The 27,512-nt window shown below is 39.3% G+C and overlaps 1 protein-coding gene across 1 annotated transcript in view; it reads right to left on the bottom strand.

The window, feature by feature from the left end:
• The window catches only part of SYN2 (synapsin II), a gene marked incomplete at its 5' end in the record, with an annotated part of 148,570 nt that overhangs the window by 64,231 nt on the left and 56,827 nt on the right, over positions 1 to 27,512 (bottom strand). Inside the window, 4 exons of the mRNA XM_083603412.1 lie at positions 3,483 to 3,572; positions 9,302 to 9,458; positions 12,332 to 12,423; positions 14,270 to 14,327. Of these exons, the coding sequence (XP_083459538.1) occupies positions 3,483 to 3,572; positions 9,302 to 9,458; positions 12,332 to 12,423; positions 14,270 to 14,327 (397 nt within the window). The remainder of the gene's footprint in view (positions 1 to 3,482; positions 3,573 to 9,301; positions 9,459 to 12,331; positions 12,424 to 14,269; positions 14,328 to 27,512) is intronic.

Raw genomic sequence — 27,512 nt, forward strand, 5'->3', positions numbered from 1 at the left:
TATATATATATATATGTATATATATATATATATATAGTAGCACAAGTTTTTATTCTAAGCCCTTTGGCACTGAAACATTGGCTTCAACAAGCATATAACTCACATTATTTTTTCTGAAAAAAATATCTTTCATTTTCCAAAATGGATTTTTGATCAACATTTATATATGGTTTTTTGTGTGAAACAAGTTATTCAGTGTAAGACTAAATATAGCAAGCCTATTCTACTGTATCATGCATGTGACTTTTTAATCCCATAAATTACATAGTAGATAGCAGGTACTTCAAAGCAAGTACCTACAAAGCAAGTCATGTAATTTCCTTGAAAAATAAATCCCAACATTTCCTCATCTATTATTTCAATCTGCAGCATGGGTCAATTTGTAACTGCTGATTTCCTTAGGTAAATGTGAAAATACATCAAGGAAATTGCCAAGCTTTTATCCTAGCAGCAATAAGCATTTAAAACTAAAAAATGCTAATTTTTAAAAGCCATCTACTGAAGCAGTTAAGAAGAGTGCTATCTTTGTGCAATTGCAGTTTACTGCTTTTTAGAGGGAAAACAGAACACAAGACTTTTCTAAAGGAATACAAGTATATCTGATTGATCAGCTTCAAACTTAGAGCCTCAGAATACTCTGGTATAAAATTCTGAACAGCAAGTTGTTGAGGGGAAGGGAACTGTGAGAAACTCCTGAAACATCACAAAAAAAATCTGCCTAGACAACGTCTTTAAGTACTGTGGTTTGGCTCCAACATTACTAGTGACAATCCCCTCTCCCTCTCTCTGGATCATCCCACAACAGCAGCTAAGCTTTTCACAGAAACTGCAAAATCTATCTGTCATTCTGCATCAACTGTTTTCCAAGTCACTGCCTTTACAAAGTCTCCCTCAGAGAAAAAGAATCACAACAGGAAGAATCTTCAAATTTACAGTCATCATTGCTTATGTGAAATGTCCATAATAAAAGAATACATGTGCAGATGAAGAACCATGGTCATGTTTATATTCATATATCATACAGAATATTAATCTGACATTTTATCAGCCAGCAAAATAATTTTATTGAGATATCATGACTTTGTGGTGTTGGCATAGAAAAGAGGACACACATTCTTTTACTATCTTGTAAGTGAATATTTCAGACTCAGGAATGTCAGGTAAACATCAGAAAACCAAATTCAACTAGCATTGCAATCCTGAACACATAGTGCAATCCTATGTATGTTTATGCAGAAGTTAGCCACACTATGCTCAGAGGGACTTACTCATAGGTAAATATGTATTAGAATGCATTTTTACTGGGAAGTTGCACTGAATTTAAGGAGCCATACTTCCAAGTAAACATATCTAGGACTATGCTACAAATCACTTTTTATGGTGTAGAATTTTTTTTAAGGCCCTAGTTGTTTAATAATAAAATATTTTGAATCAATAGAAAGGGCTAGGCATATTCTGTCATGTACTTTTTTAGCAGAGAATCTAATTTAGAAATTCATTCATTTGAATGCAAGTTTCTAGCCCATATGCTGTTGGGAAACACCCAGGTATGTAATCTACAGTGTAATACTATCCAGAAGTAAGTCCTATTAAATTCAATAGGCCTTACTCCCAGGTAAATGAGATTAGGCTTGCAGCCTTAGGAGCTTCATGAATACAGAACTTGTATTACCTATTGTTAACTAGAAATTTCTGGCTATAGCAGAGGATTTTCCAAAGCCTACCTCATTTGCTCGTAAGGCAAGTGAGAGACATGCTAAGAATACAAATCAGAGAAGCTAGCAATCTTTCCAACACAGCCCAAATTCCAAGGAGATTCAGATTAAATATATGACATATAAAGGGCAAGACACGTGTTCCTAAACACTCAGGATTATGTATTTGTCATTTATATTTCAGAGCAAACACCACAGTAACAGAGTGTATCTGTAAAGTGCTCCTCATTCTGCTTCTCTTGTACTCTTTGAAGAAAAAAAACACCATCACTGAATCTGCCAGAGCTGGAGGAGGAAAAAAAACAAGCACTTGCAGTATGAAATGGTGTTTCAACCACCCACACAGCAAATTTTGTATTTTCCAATTTGTGATTCCTGTACTGTACATTTAACAATTTAACATTTAACAATGCTACTCTTCCAGTGCATATCATATATTCTATAGCAGGCTTTTCAAAATAGTACCACCATTGATACCAACACAGACTGTTCTCTATCTGTCTAAAGTCAACAATGACTTCCTCAAACTACAATTCATCTCAGTAGTCCTACTGTGGTTTGTCTACCACAACTCTCTGGCAAGCATGACAAACCACAGACTTCCTTCCATCAATGGAACTGGGCAAGGATCATCCTCACAGTTGTGTTGCGATTCAGAGGTCCACAGACTTCTTTGCTTGTCTCCAGCTTCTAGGTTGGGTGGAAAGTTGGGACTTGCTTACAGAAATACAGTGCCAAAGAAGCCCCAGCTTTTCATTCCAGAACTGAAAAAGGACAGTGGGTGTTTGTTGTTTTTGCTGGTGCACTTCTGAGACACTCACAGCTCAACAAAACAAGTTCAGAGCTGCGGTGGTGGTGGCAGCAATTGTCCCTGCAACTGCACAAGGTTCCCAAGGCTTCCTAGCTGTGCAGGATCATCCCACCCCTCTTCAGTCTGGGGAACGGGGCTTGGGCTTCCTCTGCAGCACAATCAGGAACAAATTTCCTTTTCCCAGGTCCAAACTTGGAGGTATGGAAGAGAGTGGGTGATTTTCCTCGTGTTGCACTGAGTTTCAGATGCAAGTCTGAACATTCTCTTGGTGGCTACTAATTTTTGGTTGCTTAGGTCCACCCATTTTTTTTTGTTTGCTTGTTTGTTTCCTGCCCAGTAGTGGTTTTCTTTTGTTATCTCAACTAAGATGGGATGGGGAAAGATTTCTCCCAGAATGACACTCTCATCCTAAAATATTCTTCCTACTCACATTCAAACCACTACATTCATTGGTCTGGAGAAATAAGAGGATGTGGGAAGCCACTCCAGGCTTCCTTTCCAGTAGTCCATTATTTTATCACATACTTGATGGCGTATTCGAAAGTGAGAGGAGAAATGCTTGTTAGTATAAAGCTCAACATGTGTATAATCACAGAAACCAATTGTTAACAGCAATCCATGAATCAAATGCACTCAAAAACCACAACAGCATTTGAGGATGAGTCAGTGACAGCTACGTTGAATTCTTCTCCAGAAAGTACATCTTTCATTTCAATGTTTTTAATGGTTTATTTTTAAAGTCTGTTAAATAATGTTTTCCCCATTTTCAGAACTTTAGATATTTCAGCTGGGTAGTTAACCAAGTTAAAGTCTGTTGGATGAAACCAACTTTTAAGTAGCATTTGATATCAAGTAATAGCTGGTGGGCAGAGCTATAATGTGAATCATGCATTATTATAGCTCCTTTCCCTACTACATAGAATCAACTGGTATTTATGTTTGTTATTCACACCTACCATTTCCTTGTGATTGGGATAAAAGGTTTGCTCAATTAAAGGGAACTTCTCTGGTCCCAAGGTTCTGTAGATGGACACCAACTGAGCAAACTGCAAAAGAAAATAAACAGAATTCTAAGCTCAAAGCTCAAAATTACTTCAGCACTGTTATTCAGCACCATAATTACTATTTATCAAAAATCCAAGAGCCTGTTAAAAGATCCCTTCTAGTTTACCATATTCTGAATACCCACCTACAGAAAAAGAATGCATAAAAAGTAAAATATACAATTGCAAATGATGGAGAAAATAATAATTTCATACACCTGTATTGTTTTGGGAATTCCATTTTCTTTTGAGCCTATGGCCTAGCTAAACTAAAAAGGCCTGTGCCTACTTTTTACAGTATACAACAAGCTGCTTTTAAGTATTGTATTTAGTGAATGTTCGTTTTGGAACACAGAAAAGAATAAACTGATAGAATCCATGGTGACCAACATACGCATGAAAAGAGAATCAACTAGTCATGCCAGTTATGCTTAATCTTGAATTGTTTTGTAGATAGATAAAAAAGGATATTGGGAGACATTTAATGAACAGGGAAATTAGCCAAAGTCTTAATAAAGAAAGACACCGAAAAATGATTATATGTAATTGACTGATATTACAATGAGGAGCTAAATGATTTTGATTGGTTCAGGATGATGACACTGGGTTGCAACTGCTATGGGTAGACTGCTGTGATTCTTTGAATGGTGAATGTAAATCACATGTGTAACCTGGGAGTGTATAAGAATCATTGCTTTGGATACAGCTCTTCATGGCCTCTCTATGATTTTGAAGGAGCCTGACCTAAGTATATTTGTATTCAATAAAGGCCTATTCTTTTTACTTGGAGCCTGCATCATTTCCTTTGGGGTTTCTGTGAGGGATACCTCCGATCTAGGAAGCCCTTTCAAATTTCTCCAGCACCGATTATCCCACATTAAATTAATGGCACTTAAATTTAGAAATGTGCATTGGATATCAGCACTGGGTATTTAGCATTGCTCATCTGACACACTTCTGCACAGATCTTATACAGTGCAGCTCATCCCAGTGGGGCACCCTGTCACAGTCCTGCTTACCGTGGAACAATTGACAGCTTTAAGTACCAATGTTCAGGTGTGGGGCAGCTGGGAATGCTTGGTTGAGAGTGGCGTCATAGGCCAAACCAGGACCCATGTTGGACCTAATTTCTCACCCCAATGTAGAAGAATTTAGAATCAGTGTTCCAAATAGGAGAATTTCAGTGCATTTTTCCTATGGGATTATTTTATAAGATTGCAAAACCACCAGCCATTCAACAGATTTTTAAGGCAATTCTCATACACCTATGAAGGAGAACTTAATTCCATATGCCCTCATTTCCAGTCTTCAAACTATAAAATCTCAGTTGCAACAACAACATCCTTATAATCACAGCAGCTATCTTTGTGGGACTTCTCTCAGCAGAATCAACAGCCCTCCAGAGCCACAGCAACATTGGAGTTGAGGATCGTGCTATGCTCTAATCACACACTGAATTCTCCATTAACAAAAATGTTGAGCCTCCAACAGAGAATTTTCTGCCGCCAGCCCACATAGTTCAGCTGGATGCACAATGACACAAAACATGAATGATAAGCATAAGTTAAAGATTTGTCACTTCAACATATTAGCAGGAAGAAACAGCACTAGCAACTTAGGACTCTGAATCAATGTTAAATATGGCATAGTCCACGAAATGGTGGGAAACCAGAATGAGAAGATCTCTTTAAGCTAATAACTAGTGTTTCAAGTCCCCTCTAGAGCTATTTTCATTTCAACTGTATGTGTGGTAATAAAGAAAAAATAAAACAAATCAATATGGGAGAATGTTATGGTAATTGTGTTTTGCCTGGTAACTAAACATCTGATGTTTATAAGAAACAACAATAACATATACCAGCAACATCTATGCTTATACTTCAGAAAATTTCTAGCACAAGAGATTTTACAACATCTGTTCTTTGATCAAAAAAGAAAATGAATATGATTCATTTGAATATTATTCAGTTCGAGTGATGTTATCTATGTGATTTGTTTTTAAGTATAAAAATAACAGGGAAGAAAAATGGGGCAGCGGGGGGGGGATTAAACATCTTTGGTTCTGTTTGCAACCATCTATCTACTTTTTCTTTGGGGAAATGGATCACTGTCTGTGATTCTATGATGTATGAGGATGACTGTGCTTGATAGTTCAATGTCTTCATAGATTTTACTGTGAGAATTCTTGTTCTTAGTGCATTTTCTTTGTATTGCTAGCACTTTGTATTCTTACCTTTCTCATATAAAAGCTGTCTTTTCATCTATTAAAGAGCTTTTCTCGAGTGAGAGGAAGGGATTGTCAGCTGAAATCTTTATGTGTACCACCAATGCTTTGTACAGATGATAGTAAGCACTTGGCAAGAGAGCTCTTTCATTTGATAATAAAAGAATGTGCAAGATATATTTTGTTATCCTAAGAGTGGAACATTGTAGCTTTGAGTGAAATCCCTAGGTATAGGGTACAGTGAATGCTAATGCTATAATTAGAGACTTAGATAATAACAGTCTTACTATTTTAGTTTTATTCACGTGCATTTAAATATAAGCATGTGCCATGAAACAGAATAGGACATTTCTCTCCCTAATATACAGCATTTAAGTAATTACACCTAAATGGGAAATGGCCTCATGTCTTGCTTCCACACACAAAAATGAGCACAGAACTTTCCAATGGAGTCTCTCTCAGACTGCAGGAGGGAGGAAGCGAGAGCAAATAGCAGAACTGCAGTTGCAGCTTCAATCTGAGTGGGAAACTGCACTAGTGGGAAACTCCTTCCAAGTACAAAAGGAGAGTGCAGAATGAACTTCGGAATCCCTTATGGATTGACTGCCTCTGGTCCTGGAAGCAGCAGACAACAATCATATAATTTCTCTCTCTCCACCTTCTCCGTACCATGAATAATATCATTATATATGTTTACCATGTGCCTCCTGAGTTGCTTCCCCCTGGCTCCCAATAAAACAGTTGCCAACATTTTAACCTTTTCATGTAGAGGTGTTGCTCCAGCTCCCTGATCATTTTGGTTACTCTTTTACATACTTTGATGCTCTATGGGAGGAAAGGTTATATGTGAACCCCTTCTCAGTCATTATCTTGGTGGGATACTCAGCCAGCTCTTACGGCTTTTGAATAAAATGAGCTTACTGCCATACTAATCCCCCCCCCCTTTTTTGCATTCCGTAAGTTTTGTGTTGACTGAAGTTCTATTGATCTGAAAGGTGCTGCTTTCCTTTTTTAAAAAATATAGATTGTATGGAGATTACTGGAATTATTGCATATGTTCTCTCAGTTCTGTTAATGCAGCTTGGTATGTTCTATTCCTTATTCCAGGGTCTGGTGAGAGTGGTATCCATGGATTAAGAATACGCATTATTTATTGTCAAGGGCCAGGGTGGGAACATGTGGCCCTCCAGATATTGGACTCCATCTCCCATAGGCCTCAGCGGGTATAGCTAATGCTCAGGGGTGATAGAAGTTAGAGGATAGCATCTGTAGGACCACATATTCCCCATAACTGCTCTAGGGTATTTTGGAGTTGACAGATCACTTGTCATTTTTACATTCAATGTTGCTGTGGGTACCAGAAAATATCTATTTCACAGAAGAAAAATTGTTGATGCTTGGAACGCACCCCCCAAAAAAAACCCCAGACAGAAAGCAAAGATCCCTATCAAAAAGGAGACCCAGGTTGAAATCTTCACTCATGTATGAAGCTCATAATGTGCTAATCACTATCTGTAAGCTTAAAGGTAAAGGACCCCTGACAGTTAAGTCCTGTCATGAATGACTCTGGGGTTGCGGTGCTCATCTCGCTTTACTGGCTGAGGGAGCCGACGTTTGTCTGCGGACAGTTTTTCCGGGTCATGTGGCAAGCATGACTAAGCCACTTCTGGCAAAACCAGAGCAGGACTCGGAAACACCGTTGACCTTCCCGCCGGAGCGGTACCTATTTATCTACTTGCACTTTGACGTGCTTTCGAACTGCTAGGTTGGCAAGAGCGGGAACCAAGCAACAGGAGCTCACCCTGTCACGGGGATTCGAACCGCCAACCTTCTGATCAGCAAGCCCTAGGCTCAGTGGTTTAGACCACAGTGCCACCTGCGTCCCAGTGATCTCTAAGCTTAACAGACCTCAAAGGGTTATTGCAAGGATAGGATGGTGGTTGGGGATGGAGACCACTTGGAGCTCCTATGAGAAAAGGTGGGGTATAAATAAATAAATGCATTTTAAAGAGCCAAAATCTGTTGCTAAAACGTGACAAAAAATATTAGAACTTCCGCATGCCGTATCTCTAAAAAGGACCTACCCAGCCATTCAGTAAAACATGATTTCATAAAATGTGATAAATGATAAATTTATTCATAAATGACAAGCTGGTAGTAAATTTTTATAGCATAAACCCATCCTACCAGCTCAACAGTCAGACATTTATGCTTTCATTCAGACTGGCATGTTCCAGCTCTTCAATTTTATGTTGTAAATCTATAAAGCCAGTTTCTTATGCAAAGGGCTGGGTGAAGAAAGATAAAAGCATCCTGGTTTTAAATGATAAGGGCATGCATGGCTAGTCCCAAATGCTAGCAACCTTTTAAAACAATAGCAGGAATGTCAAGACTGAGAAGCCTAAGGAAGAAAAATGCTGAATTCAAGTATAACTGGTTTTGTCCTTAATGGCAGCATTTTTAAAGAGCTTGCTCTAAGGCAAAGGCATCCTAAAAAGCTTATCACCTCACATTAACTTTCTGATTGCAGAAGTGATTCTATGGGCACTACAGCATGCACACACAGAGACCTCAAGGAAGAGCAGCAGGAAGATGTAACAAAATTGAGAAAGATGAGGGCTCTACACACAGCAGGTGCAATTTATGTTGATAATATATACCAGTGGGATCTGCACACATGTAGTGTGGAGTGTTCCCATTCAGGGTTTAGACAGACATGTCCCATTCCAAGATGCTCAGTTCTATTCAATTCTATTCTCCTTCTCTCCTGTTTACTGTTCTCCCAACTCCCCACCTCCAGTCACATCACCCACTGAGCATTATATGGCCACTGAGAATGTGTAGCCCTTAATGGGATGGCGTTTTATGGGGGGGTGGAGGAGGAGGAGGGTCCCTTTTAAGCTTTTGTACCTCCTTAAAATGTTTGTATTTCTGCAAACCTTGGGGTGCCCCCAAAACCTTCTGATCGCTCTTTCTGCGCTGATGGCACTATTTTGGCTACAAATGGACTGCCACTTGGAGCAAATGTGGTGTAGTCATTTGAGTGTTGGACTCAGACTAGACAGGCACAAGTTCAAACCTCCACCAGTCCAACGCACATCAAAAAAAATTTTTTTTGTATATATACAACATTTTGTATATATACAACATTTTGTATATATACAATTTTTTTGTATATATACAGTATATATATATACTGCCAGGGGGCAGGGAGATGTGAACATGTACACCACCTTGAGCTCTTTAGAGTAAAGACAATAAAAACATAATAAAGGAACGAAACAGCATACAGTAAAAGTGTTTTGTATTTTCACATGAGAAATTAAAATTATAGCTCTTAGGGCAATTAATGAGCCCACCATTGGACTAATATAGCGTTAACTAATGTTTTAAAAAATCTAGATGGTCAGATTTCTCATGCATCACACAAAACAGCTCCTTCCTTTTCCCCAACCTTCCAATTCAAAGCGACGGTTGTCTTCGAACTCGGGAATTTCTGTCAACTTACCACCCAGGGCTTGTCACAGAAGTTGTAGATTGACTCTAGGGAGTTAACGCTAGGGATGCCAGCATAATGCATCCCGATGATTAAGTTACGGAAGTCTTCATTTTCTGCCATGCCGAACGAGTGCTGTCGAACAAGAACGAAGTCGGGCCTGAATGATCTAAGGAGAATAAGAGAATTTAAACATTTCTTCCACAAGCTATTTTTCTTATAAATGAAAGTAATACAAACATAAGAAAATGTAAGAGAACAAAGGTTACTATATTTTTTCATATGAACCGTTTTGCACTGAAAGTCAGGGGATTCCCCCCTCCCCATAAACCCAGTGTTCTTCTTTCAATGATTTGTGTTATTAAAGCTGTGGTCCTATTCATGCTCACTTGGAAGTAAGCCCACTGAAATCAATGGGAGTTTCTTCTGACTAAGTATGCTTAAGACTAGGGTGCACATCCAAGTGAAGAAGCTCCAGATTCCCCAGCTTTACCTGGTCTACCCAAGTGACATCTCTTATAATCTATAGTGATGCAGCTCTGATCTAGCAACTGCATGCTCACTGAAAACCGTATCTTTGATATTTGTTCCTAATACACCATATTACTTAGATAACTAAAGGGAAAAGCCAACACCTGTATGAAAAGAAAAGAACAATCAGAATAATTTTTATTGCCTGGGACACTGGGGCAATCACCTGTAGGGCAGCATTTAGTAAAGCACTCTGTACCTATAAACTACAATTATTAAGAAAGAAGCAGAAAACATCTTGGGTTGTTGGAAATAAGTGCCAGGACTGAGGTGATAAGGTATGAGAATTAGGAGCACAAAATATAGGATGTTAGGAGACAACAAATAGATAAAAGGAGGTTGAATGATAGAGCAAGGAGATAGAGATACAAGATGGCAGGCTACCCTATAATATGGTAGCTTTTTGGAGCATCTGAGTGCTACTGAGCCATTTCTCCTCTTACAAGCAATATAGTCATTTCCCCTCTTATTAGGTCAGCAAACATTCCTGCCAGGTTACTGGTCCCAGCACAAGTGGGCTGAGAATCAGTGAATTATGATATAGAGTGATTCTCTAACATTTGTGATGTTGATAGACATGCCTTGCTTTCATTTCAATCCTTTGCAATGGGCTTCCCAATTAGACTTCTCAGTGTGCAGGAAGAAACTTATGGCTCTGATCCCTCCTCTTGTTATTCATGGGCAAAGCGACTCTATTGTACTCTATTTCCTAGATCTCAAAAAATTCACATCAGAGTAGTTACATCTGGAATGAGAAACCAGGTGAGTTGGGCAGCTGCCATAAATACTGCACTACTGCTGCCCCCTAGAAAAAGACAATGCCAGAAAATGGCAGTTAACCGCACCCTCTATGACCACTATTTGTTTCCTAATTTCAGACATTGCAATTATGGTATGGGATCCCAATCACATGGAATCATCAGCTATGCCACAGAAGTACATATGGATCAATTCTGAAGCAGAAATCCTTGGGAGTGCAACTGAATTTCAAATAAGCTTTTTTAAAAAATAAAAATAAAACCTTTTTCACCCATCACTTTTTAGATATGTTCTGCAATATCTTTATAAATCAATACATTGTTCCCCCTGATTATATTTACAGCTCATGCACAGTTTGGTAATTTAATCAGCAGAAATATTTGCTAGCCTTCTGAATTACTATGGGCTTGGTTTAGCTGTACTGCAGGCATAAATAACCCTGATGCAAGGAAAGAGTCACACAGGTCATGCCAGAGCCCTAGCTTCCCCATGTCCCATTGCAGCAGAAATGAAAGCACTATTCAGAGCGTTGTTCAAAGAAGCTCACATGTCATAGAATTGTAGAGCTGGAAGGGACCCTGAGGACCATCTCCCTGCAATGCAGGAATATGCAGCTGGCCCACATGGGAACTGAACCCACAACCTTGGCATTATCAGCACCACGCTTTAACCAGCTGAACTAACTGCTTCCAATAATACCTTGGCATCATGATATGTATGCTCCAAGCAGGAAAGGGAAGAATAATGGGAAGAATAAGATTCTGGTATGGGGATCCCCTCCAGGAGCAGTGAATCATAGAATCATAAAACTGTAGGGTTGGAAGGGTTCCCGAGAGTCTTCTAGTCCAACTCCCTGCAATGAGCCCTTTGTATGTATTAATCACTGGTGCATCACAGCACCATTTGTTATTTGTGGGGTTCCTTCCCTCTCCTATTTATTTCAAAGGAACAGGGGCAACACCTAATAAACCTTTCTTAGTACAGCATAGTAGATGACTTTATTATAATGACAGTTACAGGTAGGTAGCTGTGTTGGTCTGCCATAGTATATATAAGGATCTGGTGACTTCTCTTTCGGTGTATCTGAAGAAGTGTGCATGCACACGAAAGCTCATACCAATAACAAACTTAGTTGGTCTCTAAGGTGCTACTGGAAGGATTTTTTTTTAATTATAATGAATCATCAGTTCTGCAAAGACAGGAAGTTTTGAATAGTATTGGAGGTAAGCTTCCACAAATACTAAATCACCTTTAAAGAAACAAGCAACATGAGTCAAATACCCTAACCAAAAGAATAAACAGTTTCAGAAAATATTTTTATAATTTGAAAAATAAATTTGTCCAAAGCTAATTTCATTGCTATGTCTCACTGCTATTAAGAGTTGTTCTTTTGCTTTACAAGTTACAAAGTGATCAAAACAGAGTTTGCTAAATCAGTCATAGCTACTGGGTTGGGGGGGGGGGGAGCTTGCTTGCTTGCTTTATTGATTGATTGCCTGCCCCAGGTGAAGCCTCCACTGGGGTGCTATTGAGGCTGCCAGCCTATGTGTGTGTGTAAGCAAATGCATGTGGGTGGGTGAGGGCAAACAGGGTCATTTGACCAAGGTGGAATAAAGCCTAGTTTCGCCTCTGGCTAAATGCTGATCTAATTTAATAATTCCAAAGAACATTGTTGGTTTTAGCAATATGGTAGTTTTCGACTGCTTTAAGTTAATTTAAGTTTTTATGAGGAGGGGAAAGAAAACAACTTACCTAACAACTTTAGTGCCATTTCGGAACGCCTGCATGTCAACAGCATAATTGCCATCAGCATGAGCTATCAAATTGACCTCTGAAAACTGTGCCTGTAAGAAAAGAAAAAAAGAACCTCCATAATCATTTGCGTCAGATTAAATTCTTCTTTGTGTATTTAATTAAGCTGTTACTCTACTTAGGGTTAATGCTCCTATCTCTGTCATCTGAAGGAAGACTTTGGACATGTGAAACTTCTCCCTTCATTGAGGAGTATGCCAGAAGAAGTTACTAGACGTTGCTACAAGAGTTCTTTTCTTAGGCACAAGTTAGCAATCCTGTTTAGAATCCTCTCCCACTCCTGGAAATATTTTTCAGGTGAAAGCCAGAAACAGTATGTTTTCCAGAAAAAAACGCTATCTTTAAATCTATACAGTAGATCAAATCATTCTGTTTCCAGGGTATCCTGTTATTCTGCCAAACAATAAGAAGAATTTTTACCACATATCAAGTACAAATGTGTGGTTTAAAAATAAGGTGAAATGGTTATCATGCACTTGGGGAAAAAACTCCATACAAACAATTCTGGATTAATAGGAGATCAGTGTTGGCTCCTCTTGAGCACCTTTTATAATATTTTGATATAAGAACTAACTTTCAGGCTGATACAAGTCACTGTACAACTTCAGAAGAAAGTCATGGATCTACCAGCTGTGCAGAATTTCTATAGCCTTCTGGTTTTATATAAGAGTATATGTGTAATTTCACTATAGTCCTGACAGATTTCCAAGTGATATTCATGTGCTCTTTCTTCAACAAACCAAGTACTGTATTTTAACAACATATGAGACAAGTTGTTATTTAGGAAACCACTGGGAGCAATCATCAGGCGTTTTGCAGTAAGCTCTGTCTCTCTGTTTCATCGGTACCAAAAGAGGCAGAGTGGAGGTAGCAATGGGCTGACTAGGGGTCAAAACTGAAGCTGAATCCAGACAAGACGTAAGCGCCATAGGTGGGCAGGAGCTGTGTTTGGAGTTAGTAGAATTTCTTACTCTCCCCTTGGAGGAGCAGGTGCATAATTTGGGAACCATCATTGTCACTTGAGGCCAGCCAGGTGACCTTGATGCCTAGGAGCATCTACCCCTGGCACAGTGAGCAAACTATGGCCCCATTTAGATAGGTATAACCTGGCCATAGTTATTTATGGTATGACAACCTCCAAACTGAACTAGTTATGCACTTTATGTGGAGCTGTCCCTGAAGGCAGCAACAAAACTGCAACTAGTGCAAAAAGCTGTAGCAAGCATGGTGGTGGGAGCAGCAGGCTGTGAGCATATTACTCCCATATTAAAACAGTGAAAATGATTGCCACTTGTTTTCTGGGCCCAACTCAATGTGCTTACTTTGACATTTAAAGCCCTTAATGGTCTGGCACCCAAACCTCTGCAAGCCCAACTTCCAACTTCTTCCATGTTAGCCTGCTCATGCTCTAAGATTAGTAGATGAGGCCCTCTTGGTAGTCCCATCGCAGAATGATGTACATGGTGTGGTGACCCAGAAAAGGGCCTTTTTAGTGGAGTCTCTTCACATGTGGAATTCCCCACTGAGATGTCCAGCTTCAACACTTTGCAGTTTAAGCAGTTGGTTAGAAGCGCCTTTTTCAGCAGGTGTTTGAAGGAGAGACCTGAGCATATGAATGGATTAGTTGCTGCTGTTGCTATTAGTCAATTGCTGTCCAAGGAACTGTTATGAATTGAGTTGTATATTTTAAGGATTGTGCGATTTTATGGATTTTTAAAAATTCTTATTTGATTTTGTTAACCACCCTGTGATCATGCTAAGGATGGTATACAAATCATGTAAATAGATAAATAGATGTATAAATAAATAAATAATAACAAACAGAAATATGGAAAAAATAGTGTATGTAAAAATGAAATGAAATTCTTAAATTGATACCTGTTCAACTTTAATATCATATTCCCCATGGACCTTTTTCCCACGAAAAGATTTGGCCCTGAAAAAGAAAATAACTACAATAAATCTGGTGTAAATATAATGGTATGCGTAGAGTTAAGGCATTACTCTTTGGCAAGCTGGGCAATACACTTTTAACATTATTAAAGTTATTGGATGGATTTTAACATCTCATTTAAACTTACCTTATTGGAAAGATTATATTTATAGCTGATGTTTAAAAAATAAAATTTGGTGTATATTTCATATATGCACACAGTGAAAGATTGACACTTAAAAACAATTAGAATCTACTTTATATATTGGCATATGGACTGTATTCCAATTAGGGTGAAACACTCCCCCTCAGATTCACCTTTTCTTTGTAAACATCCGCTCGATGAGGCAATTATTAAACAACTGATCTCTGGCATGATTCATGTTTCAACAAATGACTTCAGTTTTGAAAATAAACACCAATACCGAACACTAAATTATGCCATCTGGAGTCTAACAAAACGTTAAACAAAACGAGGCCACGAATACATCCAGTGATTTAATTCCACATAAGCATTAAAAGTAGAAGTAGAAAAGCATTAAAACCTTTCTGAATGTTTTATTTTTTAAATATGTTTTCTCCCCGCTCCAGCATAACTTTGAAAGGCGTATTCTTGGATTTGCTGATTCAGAGGACTAAACTCTGACTAACTTTTGAAGTGTTCCTTTACTGAGAACTTGGGCCAATTCCAAAGTTAAGTGGCGCCTTCAGTGCTTAGAAAAAACATCAACAAGCCTTAATTATTCCCAGCATACTAACTTGGGAGAATTGCAGCAATATTGAAATAGGGTCATGTAATGTCTAAATTACATCCATTCATGAAAAAAGGGAATATTAAACATTTGGAAGCTCCTATAAAAACTCGTTTGGTAATGACTGTGATCCCCTGCTTAGTTTACAGCTACTATGCAAGGTAAATCAGCAGTGGCCAAGCCATGCACTTTTAAAAGAGAGCAGCTGCTTGCCAGCTTGAGAAAGGTTAACAAAACAAAGTGCTCCTGATTCAAGTAAATATAGTTTTATGTTTGTTGGAAATAAAAACGAAGAATGCCTTTTCTCTCTTTATGTAGAATTCACTTTCCTACCAGAATGCAATGTACATTAATATCTGTAAATAATTTGTGCATGCATTTTAGGAAGGAAGGCTCTGGCCTAGGTCTGCAATTTGGAGATCAAGGTATACAGTTTTCTTTGACGCTGACAAAGTTAAGAAGGAAATGTCAGCATCGGCTTGTCACTGAGTAAATGCAACATGATTTTGAATTTAAAATCCTTGGGAAAATTTCAACTTTCCAAATCAAACGTTGCTTGTGAAATGATACATGTGAGAGAGGAATAGTAGACGTTCTGGTGGCGCTTCTTTTTTTTGCATGATATGGCTTTCAAATGTTCTTGCTTCAGCAGGAGGGCGAGCATACACAAGTCAATACCGTAAGCCTCCACTGGACCAAGAGATGCAGAGAGTCACGTCATATACTTTCTCCACAATATCCATCTCACCACACTCCATGCAAGTTAGAAAGCAGGACAGGCATCATTATGTCTTTTAAAACTATAAAATATGTTTCACAGGTCACCAGCATGGTGCTCTTGATCAACATGGTACTCTTGAGGACTTCCTTCAATGCTGCAAAGTTATTGTGGCCTCAGCACACTCAGTGCCCCCTTCATCAGAAGATGAAAAGAAGGGTGCTCTCATACACATCAAATCCAGTAAACCAGATGCTCTTGAAATTGCACATTTTTTCCACTGGTCCCCAACTCCCAACCATCATATCACAGGGCAAATCTTACTCCATTGACTAAACCATAAAGACCATGGATCTGGAGGTTTCCAGCAAAAATGGTGCACAAATATGGGTCAGAGACAAAAATTCATATAGATCTTCATGATTTTTACACAGAAGACAGATGGGGACAACTGGATTGCCAGTGGTACATGTGAAAAGGATCTAGGGGTCTTTGTAGACTACAAGATTAAAGTGGGTCAACAGTATGATACAGCAGCAAAAAAAGCTAATCTAGGCTGTATCAACAGAAATATAGTATCTCATCCAAGGGAAATAATAGTACCACACCTGGAGTACTGTGTCCAGTTCTGGGCACCACAGTTTAAGAAGGACATTGACAAGCTGGAACGTGTGCAGAGGAGAGCAACCAAGATAAAAATGGGTCTGGAAACCAAGCCTTAAGAGGAATCGTTGAGGGAACTGGGTATATTTAGCTTGGAAAAGGGGAGACTGAAAGGAGATATGATAGCCATCTTCAAATATCTGAACAACAACAACAACAACAACAACAACAACAACAATTTATTATTTATACCCCGCCCATCTGGCTGGGCTTCCCCAGCCACTCTGGGCGGCTTCCAACAAAATATTAAAATACAGTAATCCATCAAACATTAAAAGCTTCCCTAAACAGGGCTGCCTTCAGATGTCTTCTAAAAGTCTGGTAACTGTTGTTCTCTTTGACATCTGGTGAGAGGGCGTTCCACAGGGCAGGTGCCACTACTGAGAAGGCCCTCTAACTGGTTCCCTGTAAATTCACTTCTTGCAGTGAGGGAACCGCCAGAAGGCCCTCAGCGCTGGACCTCAGCTGGACCTCAGTGTCCAGGTAGAGCGATGGAGGTGGAGACGCTCCTTCAGATATACTAGACTGAGTTATACTGACTCAGATATACCACATAGAGTGCATTGCAGTAGTCTAAGCAAGAGATAACCAGAGCATGCACCACTCTGGCGAGGCAGTCCGTGGGCAGGTAGGGTCTCAGCCTGCGCACCAGATGAAGCTGGTAGACAGCTGCCCTGGACACAGAATTGGCCTGCACCTCCATGGACAGCTGCGAGTCCAAAATGACTCCCAGGCTGCGCACCTGGTCCGTCAGGGGCACAGTTACCCCATTCCGGACCAGAGTGTCCTCCACACCCGCCCGCCTCCTGTCCCCCCAAAACAGTACTTCTGTCTTGTCTTGAATGGCTGTCCCATGGAAGAAGGAGCAAGCTTGTTTTCTCCTGCTCCAGAGGCTAAGACCTGAACCAATGGATTCAAGTTACAAGAAAGGAAATTTCAACAGAACTCAGGAAAAACTTTCTGACAGTGAGAGCTATTTGACAGTGGAACTGACTCTCACAAGAGGTGGGTTGGACTAGATGACCCTTGGGGTTCCTTCCAACTCCAACTTCTATGAAGCTTTTACAATCAAGCAGTATACACATTTTGTGGTGGTGGTGATGGTGGCTATTTTTAAGTCACTGCTGACTGAGGAGGTACAAAAATGTGAGGAAGTGTAACTAACTAAGGAAAAGGCAAAGTTTATAGGTAAAAGTAGCTAAAGCATCAAAGGATTTATTACACAGAGCAAGTTTGAGGAATCTGTGGTCCCGCAGGTGTTGCTGGACTAAAACTCCCATCATTCCTGCTGACTGGAGTTGATGGGAGTTGAGAATACAACAATATCTGGAGGACCACAGATTCCCCATCTCTGATATATATGAAAAAGTGGAGTTGCTATGCTGAACTATTTTCCTAATTATAAACTTAAGTAAACCATTCTAGATGTCACTTCTGAACAATTAAAGGTGAATATTGATAAAATGTGGAAAGTTATCCATTTTTGAATGTAAATAAATGTGGCACATTCTGCTATTCTTTTCAGTTTTTTTCTTTTTTATTCTCCCCCCCCCCATGTTTTTCTTTTCAGTTTGCAAAGCAGGACCATCCTAGTACTCTTTCTGTAACTACTGGAAACACCTTTTGTCATCAATTCTCTACCAGGAAACACAATTGTTTTAAGAGGCCCGGTAGTGAAGCGTTCAGTCAAGGCAAATTAGTTGCACAGTATAAAAACAGCTCGCTTAAGGGAAGACATGTCACCACTGAGAACATTGAGGTTAGTCTTCCAAATGATTCAACTTTGTGGTTTGATTCATCATGGAACCCCACAGTAAATCCTCAGGGTAACACCACATTATTTTGTCTGTTTCCTTAACCAATATTTCCTCATTCTGACTTGAAAGTCAGTCATTCTTTCACAGGGTAGTAAACTTCAACTTACCCCCACATTTTCAGATTACTTTCAGCACCTATTTTGAACTACAGAAATGCTTCCCCCAATTGCTGAGGGGACAGATGCAGAAGTGTGGTCATGAAAATGGGCTCTAGATGAGTGTGTGGCAACAACTACATTTGCCCAAACCTTTCTGTTGCCCTTTGCCACCTGCACCCAGGCTTTCTTTCTGCCTCATTTAACTGTGGCGTACCTCTGTGACAAGTTAGCTAGATACCTGCTGAAATGAAGGAATACACATGGAAACATGATATTGGAATGGGTGAATCTTTCCACTAAGAGTAAATGCTTTAGTTTGCCCCAAACCTTGGATTGATGGACAAGACTGAAAAGAGTGAGCTTGTGTCTTTTAGATTAAAGCTGGTCGTTGACTTGATAATAATTCTACACTATGGTACTTCTGAGAATGTAGGTCAAGGGCATGGTAGCTGTTTCACCAGCATAGAAGTGATGTATCTCCATCCCTTGGTTGGAGTTAAAGTAGTTTATAGGATTGCTCTGTCATCCTGGAATCCTGCACTCACTTTACCTGGGAGTAAATTCCACTTAACTAAACAGGACTTACTGCTGAGTAGAAAAGCACAGGACTGCATTTTTACAGTTGTCAAAAATATATAGGAGGACCTAACAGCAGCAGCATCAACATTATTTGATTATTGATTATTTTATTTATATACTGCTTAATATATTAAAAATATATCTAAATGGTGTACAGAAAACTGAAAAACAAAATATTAGAAAAATACACAGTTACAAATAAAAATGCACTATTAATATAAAAGTAAAGGGACCCCTGACCATTAGGTCCAGTTGTGGCCAATTCTGGGGTTGCGGTGCTCATCTCACTTTACTGGCCGAGGGAGCCGGCATACAGCTTCCGGGTCATGTGGCCAGCATGACTAAGCCGCTTCTAGTGAACCAGAGCAGCGCACGGAAATGCCGTTTACCTTCCTGCCGGAGCGGTACCTATTTATCCACTTGCACTTTGATGTGCTTTCGAATTGCTAGGTTGGCAGGAGCTGGGACCAAACAACGGGAACTCACCCCGTTGTGGGGCTTCGAACCGCCGACCTTCTGATCGGCAAGTCGTAGGCTTTGTGGTTTAACCCACAGCGCCACCCGTGTCCCTTAATATAAAGGTACTAATATACAAAAATCAGTATCAATTCATTTTCCTTCAGGCACACCTTCCTTTCCGCCTCTGAGTTCTCACTCAGGGTCCAAACAAACTCTCAGCTCACCCACAAAAGTCTCACAAAGAGAAGAGCTCCTGGAAACAGGGGACATCACATTTGCCTCTCACTCTAGACATGCTTTTTATGGGCAGGGCCAAGGTGGATGGTACTTCCTCCGGCCGCCCACAGCTGTGTCCCATTCAGCTGCACTCTCCACACCCAGTTCAGGGTGTATTTCACTTCAAAATACCTTTATTTGCTAGTGAATGCAAAGCAGAAAGAGGATCAATTTAGTGCCTCTTTTAGATGAGTCTGGCTGCAGAAACTATTTTGGAATTATAACCTATAATTTGTAAAAGTACAAATGGTACTTTTTCTGACTCTGAGCCACTTGTTTTTTGCTATACGGGATAGTGCATGTCACAATATTTCGCCCAAGGATATTTTAGTTCACTGAAGAAAGTGCTATTTTTGCAACGTAACATAGCGTACGTTCTAGTTAGTCACTTTAAAATACTATTTCATTGGGATATATTTAAGCATGTACTTAATAATCTTGTTAAAATAAACGAGGCTTAAGTGTGTTAGATCATAGCATTGCTTCTTTCCTGCTAATGTCTCAAATCCGTTCTTCTCAATTATATTTACTACCAGCACATTAATACTGCACACTGTTTATAGTTATACTTTCCCTAAACGAGGCGTAGAACAATTCTTCTATGGCACAGATGCAGTATGTTACACAGTTAAAGTCTGAGATCAGGTTACTGCTACATTCAGATGTACCTAAAAGTCCCAAGAAAGGTTTGTCCAGATGCCAGATATAAACTCATTAACATTACTTATTCCTTGGTATAAACTAAGCAGAGTTGAAACTCATACTAGCACCTCATTTAAGTAGTGTTCATGTTTGTGGGTGGAGAAAAGGCAGAGGTAGCCTTCGTGGAATCAAAAGATTTTCTCAACAGGAATGTACATATTTAACTGCATCTACTGCTATTTTCCAACACATCTAGCCTTGTGAATACTACTGCTGCAATGATATCACTTAATGGCTAATTTAAAAAAAAACAAAAACGCCACCACAATTAATGTAAATCTATGTCAGCAATAAATAATTTGGGGGACGCAGCATAACAAAGTCTTCAGGCACAGTAAAGTTATACATGTTAAGGCATTATATTGAACTTTTATGGAATAGGATTAATTTATTGCTATTTCTCTTTGAATATTGGCAGCTAGTCAGAACCACAAAGCATTGCCTTGTTAATGAACCAGATCTAAGTGCTTGTCAGACTGATTCTTGAAAATAAATTAAAGCAAGTGGCAAATCTGATTCTAATGAGATCTAGAGGATCATTTACAATAAGCTAGTGGGTTGTAGCACCCAACCAATTGTAATGATTAGTAGCTACTGGCTGTTGACCCTAGACAGATTTGTTGGGTCTCTCTTGTAAGAGAAAATACAGGATACAAACGCTATAAACAAATATTTCTTTTTTAAAATGGCAATTGACAAAGCACAGCTCCAATGCCCACATCATTTCAGTGGGACTTCCATGGAATTAACACAAATCAAATTATCTATGAGAACATTCCATTCTTCTGCTCACAGAATAAGAACATGTCATCATTCTGTTACCATAATATTTCTGAGTTTTCTAAGTACCATAACTGGAAATAATTCATATTTCCCAGCTCAGAGTATTGAATGACATGGATCACATGTTAAATGTTTTCAAGAAGTGCATACATTTCAAATTTCTTACTGCCTCCTGCAGGATGTTCAAGATTTTGTGCAATGCACTAAAACTTTTAGTATAGATTCAAACTTTTAAAAATTGATACTTAGCTGTGTTTCACATTGTAATTTTTTTAAAAAATTTAAAGGCACACTATGCTCTTCTCAGCTCTCGGTATTTCACTACTGTCTTCAAAATTGTTCTCTGTGGCATTTTCAAAAAACACCCAAATTAGAAGCACCTGGCTACCCATTTCTGCTGCCCTCTTGTGTAGAAAAAAGTGTATTCCAAAATATTCTGATACTACTGGTGAAAGAAACAATTTATGGTGGACAGCAATAATCATTTAGCAATGTAATGTTCACTGGAGTTCAAGAAACCCAAACTATTGTTAACGATTCCAGCACAGCTTCACAAGTGCAATCCTATGCATGTCCACTCATAACCGTGGTTGTTAAATATATTGCTCGTCCTCTGCCAGGAGGTCCCAGGGTGGGTTACAACTTACACCAACTTATAGTTCAATATTAAAAACAGTTAAAACAGATTAGTCACAGGAATAGGGTGGGTCAATATGTATAGGACTTCAACCCTGGAGACATTACAGAATAGATCAAATGTAAAGTTAAATGCTTTTTTTCAGTAAAACTTAAGTAAGGACTTAGCCACATTTACCTTTTGCCCTGCTCTTTCCAGGCACAAGTATGCACTTTAACACTCCATATCCAAGCATTGTAGGTTTTTGTATGTCTGTCTGTTTTTTGCCCTGAGCAAAAACCCGCTCTTAAAAGCTGAATCAGAGGAAACGTCAATTTGGGTTTTCTACAGCTGTTAATAGTAATTTGCATCAGTGGTGTCATAATATTTTGGGATGAAATATCCATGTAAATGTTATATATGTTACTTAAGGTTTTTTTAAAAATAAAAATATTGAATATTATTAAATATTTTTCCTAAGTAACAAATGTTCTACAGACTATGTCTCTAGCTTCATAGTGTCTGGTCAGCAAAGCACTTGGGAGCAAGCCCTGATTTTTCAAGAGGCACTAATAATAATAATAATAATAATAATAATAATAATAATAATAATATTTATACCCCACCCATCTGGCTGGGTTTCCCCAGCCACTCTGGGTGGCTTACTGCATATATAAAGCATAGCAAAATATCAAACATTAAAAACTTTGTGATACAGGGCTGCCTTTAGGAACAGAATCCTGGTCCAGCTTTCCCAAGCCCCATTTATGAGGGCTATCCAATCCAGTCCATTCTGCTCCTAGGCACTGGTTTGAAACTTCTGCTGCATTATCTGGATCAGAAGAAGAGGAGAGATAAGCCACAAAGGGGCATTATTTTTACTCACATGAAAGCAAAATTGCAAGTGGAGCTTATGGGTCTTTGTGAGGTCAAGGGAAGAATCCTCCATTAAGAGCAATGTCTACTTGTGGGGGCTTCCTGTGCAATTTACACGGTTCTTAATCATAGGGGAAAGGGAGTCTTCCTAAGCAGAGGAGGCTGTCTGCTTCAGAACTTTGCCCTTAAACTGGGGAAGTTGTAGACTGGGTAAAACTTATGTACTGGAGGAGGTGAGGCAGAGCAGAGTGCCTGTGCATGTTTACTTATATGTGAAGAAAAAGCAGGGACTGAACTGGGCTACAGAATTTACATATTGATATAGGACGTCCCTATTTTCATCGGAGAAATGTTGGTGGCATGACATTTTATCAATGGGATAAAAATGAGCGAAGAAGTCGAGCAGAACCATGCAACGCATACTGCGTTGCTTTGAAGACAACTTCTGATACTAAAATGCACAATGAATTATTCTGTGCATATCTACACGATTTATTGTAAAAGCATTAAAATAATGATAATGTCCCTATGCCTCCCAATCCAACTTTTCAGGTACAAAAATCTTTTCATATGTGTGTGCAATTCTGCCATTTATGTCTATACATATATGCCAACAATTATTTTGAAAATGCTGCTAATCCCCACCCACAAGTAGCCCATGCTAAGGCCCATGCTAACAATTCAGATAATCCACTGACCTAATATAAAATTCAAAAGCAACAACAGTCGTATTTATTGAAGTCTGTAATAGTAAAGTTAAAATACAGCAGATTGTGATTAACCACTGCCACCTGCTGGTTATTTATTTTTTACAAGTACTGTGTGTAGTCTTCACTGCAAAATTTGATTCTCAAAATCATCACCAAATACCTTTCAGAGAAAACAATTAATACATGTTGGGTAACACATGTGCTGCCACTCTGCAATTTTATTAACACCCCCCCCCCCTAAATCTTAAAGAATTGTCAGAACAGTCCTGATTATTCTACTACCTCTAGTATAATTCCCTCTGATCCTAAATACATTTGGTGTAAAAACAGTCCCATTTGCAAGGGAAGGGCAGCGGAAGGCCAGGGGAGACTGCTTACACCTTTCATTGCACAACAGCCTTGCAAAGTAGGCCAGTCACATTCCAAACTATTCAGTAATCACTACTACCACCTCCTCTTACTACCTACATCCCAAGGCAGGACAGAATTCTGGGGCTCTCAAGCAAATAGTCACAGTCACAGTTTGACTCTGAGCTTCACCCTCCCCAGGGTCAAAGGAACTTTATTTTTTTCTGCCAATATCCCTCTCAGTTTATAAGGGGAGCAGAGCCACACCGAGCTCCTTGTCTCTCCCAGAGCAGCCTGCTTTTCTCCTATACAGTGGTACCTCGAGTTACAGACACTTCAGGTTGCATACGCTTCAGGTTACAGACTCCGCTAACTCAGAAATAGTACCTCGTGTTAAGAACTTTGCTTCAGGTTGAGAACAGAAATCGTGCTCGGGCGGCGCGGCAGCAGCAGAAGGCCCCATTAGCTAAAGTGGTGTTTCAGGTTAAGAACAGTTTCAGGTTAAGAACAGACCTCCAGAATGAATTAAGTTCTTAACCTGAGGTACCACTGTACTTCTGTAGTATGAACGAAGCAGCTTAGGTTCATTAGAAAAAAACAAAAAACAGAACTTCAGGGGGTGGGGGAATTGGCAAAAGTCAACCCATACCCCACCCTCTTAAAGTTTCATAACTTACCATTAGTTTCAAAATGGGGTTGCAGTGGGCACACAGAATGAATTGTGTGCTAGCCTACTTTAGATTCTTGACAGTATTTCACCGTTTGGAGAGGCATAATAATTGTAAGTTAAGAAAGAAGCCTAATAGGATAAAACAATAAAATGAAAATGTTCTTATTTAGGCTGAAGCTTGTTTCATGTGGTCATGTTGTGCGGATGCCTGATAATCGTCTTCCAAAGCAACTACTCTATTCCCAACTTAAAAATGAAAAGCGTAATGCTGGTGGTCAACAAAACATGTTTAAAGACGGTCTCAAGGCAAATCTAAAAAAATGTAGTATAAACACTGACAACTGGGAAACACTGGCCTGCGAGCGCTCCAGTTGTAGAACAGCTTTTACCAAAGGTGTCATGGGCTTTGAAGACACTCGAACTCAGGACGCAAGGGAGAAACGTGCTAAGAGGAAGGCACTCTTGGCAAATCCACACTGTGATCAACTCTCACCCAGAAACCAATGTCCCCACTGTGGAAGGATGTGTGGATCCAGAATTGGCCTCCACAGTCACTTACGGACTCATTGTTAAACCGTGTTTATGGAAGACAATCTTACTCAACTACGAGTAATCGCCAAAGAAGAAGAAGAATGTGTGCCAGTATGGTCTTCTGATATAATCAATGTTTCAAGCACATTTAGAAGTATTGACATAGATATTAACAGCCTTAACTTTGCAAGAATGGGGCAGGGGATTGAATTCATGTACAGTCATGCCTCTGTTTAAATATGCTTCAGGTTGAGCATTTTCAAGTTAAGCTCCGCGGCGACCCAGAAGTAATGGAGAGCGTTACTTCCAGGTTTTGCAGCTCGCGCATGTGCAGATGCTCAAACTGACGTCACGTGCATGCATGGAAGCGGTGAAACGTGAACCGTGCATGCGCAGTCGTGTATTATGTTCTACTCAGGATGCGAACGGGGCTCTGGAATGGATCCCATTCGCATCCAGAGGTACCACTGTAGTAGAGCAGCGAAGGAAGTTATGGAGAGGATTACCAAAGAGGTGGAGAAATTTTTGCTATTTCTTTAGAAACCCAGGCATATGTTTTTTTAAAAAAATTTATTGATACAGCAAGAAAAAAGAAAAAACACAAATACCAAATTACACACAGGAATAACCATAGACACATAATTTTCTTAACAAACAATAAAACATATATTGGTCTTGACACTAAAGACCCAACCTCCCGTCTATTCCATATTTCGATTTCATATTACTTATTGCCAATACACACTTTTTGCAACTATTACTGAAGTTCCTCGAATACTGCAACAGCATTCTTTCAAGTCTAATTTCAATGGGAGGAGGGCAGGAGGCCTTGTGGGCACCAGGGACGGCCTCTGTGGACACATGTACAATCACAGGGCGCATGTTGGCAACCTGTGGCCTAAAGAGAGGCCATCCCATAAGATCCTTTTTTGTCCAGGATCTAAAGTTTCCCAGTTGCCCCACTGCCTCCAGGCTATTCCTCTGTGCCTGTCTGCTCCAGGAACTTCCCAGTCTTCTGGCATATCATTTATTTTTATTGACTACTATTTTATTATTTGTTAAATTTATGTACCGCCCTTCTTCAAGAGATCTCGGGGCAGTTCACAGAATAAGACACAAGATGAAACACAGTAAATAATTAAACCCAAACAACAAAACAATAACCCCCTCCCCTTTCCACAGCTGCATTTAAAAGGCTGTGGAATATTGATCAGCCAAAGGCCTGGTTGAAGAAGAATGTTTTATTTTTTTAAAGATGCATTTATTTATTTTTTTAAATAATATTTATTAAAGATTTTTAAAAATTATAAAAAAGAAAAAACAACAAAAAAAGACAAAACAGAAAAATAGAAAGAAAAAATACATCCATCATTCTCAAATTTTTAACTTTCATTACCTTCTTTCTTTGACCTCCTCCTCCTCCCCTTTCTTGTATCCTGGTTAATAATTATCACAGCAAATCCTTTCCATAGTTCATAATATTTTGTCCTTACATTATCTTAATCAATTTTCATCTTGTCATATAGCAAACCTTAAAACTTAAAACTTAAATCTTATTTTTACCAACTTCTCATAACCATATCATTAACCTAATTCTTTAAACATTTTTACTAGAACCAAGTAGTTCCATTTCAACATTTTTCTAACATTCATCAATTATTTTAAAACAGTCCTAATGATAAAAGAAAAAAAAGTAAAACAATCCAATCTTCATCCAGCGTCCCTTCCTCCTGGTCCCGGATTTTGTCAGTCCTTTTTGTCCCATTAATCTAGTGCATTAACCTGGTATCCTTATATCCGAGGCCCTCAAGTCTCTTCCATGTCCCTTCCGCGACTCTTCTTCATATTTTCCTTTCACTCGTGGGAACTCCAGCTTAGTAATGTTTTTGACCCTTTTCAGCAGGTCTGCCCCATTTCCATAGTCCAGACTAAACTCCATGTGATATTTAAACACCTGTTTCAGATTCCCTCCAAAATTAAGAGCCCCCACAGCTCCAAACATCTGACGGCCCATTACCAGACTCAGAAAGTCCAAACATCCCTGCATGGGAGGGTCAGTCCAACCCCCCATTTCCAAACCAAACCAAACTTTATCTTTCCAAATCTGGTTTTTTCCAAATTCATTTATCAAATCCAAAGGCTCATGATCCTGCAGGGCCGCAACTCCCTCCATTTCTGGCACCCAGGATTCAGCAGTATCCTCTTCTCTCATCTGTGCTGTCATAGCACACTCCTGTTTTAGTTCCTGGGTAGGCTCCATGTAGTTTCCTACTGCCTGTTCTAAATTTCTGGCCGCATTAGTCATCAAATCCGTCTTCTGGCTTAACTGATCCAATGGGGCATTTATTTTACAGAAAGCACCCAACAGAGCTTCTGAAAACATTGTCCTACAAGGTCACAAGTCCTTTCCCGCGATTGTAATCTGTAACAGCTGCAAGCTCCTGAAGTTGGTTACAATTTCACAGTCTCCCTCTAGGGGGAAAACTTCTGTTTATTCTTTCTTTTAAGAACAATAGCAACAAAGTTTCTTTTTTAAGATATTCAGTCAATATTTGTTCCTTTGAAATGCGAAAGGAAACAATGGAGTCAC

This window comes from Podarcis filfolensis, assembly GCF_964270895.1.
Source record: "Podarcis filfolensis genome assembly, chromosome: 2".
NCBI classification, from domain to species: Eukaryota; Metazoa; Chordata; class Lepidosauria; order Squamata; family Lacertidae; genus Podarcis; species Podarcis filfolensis.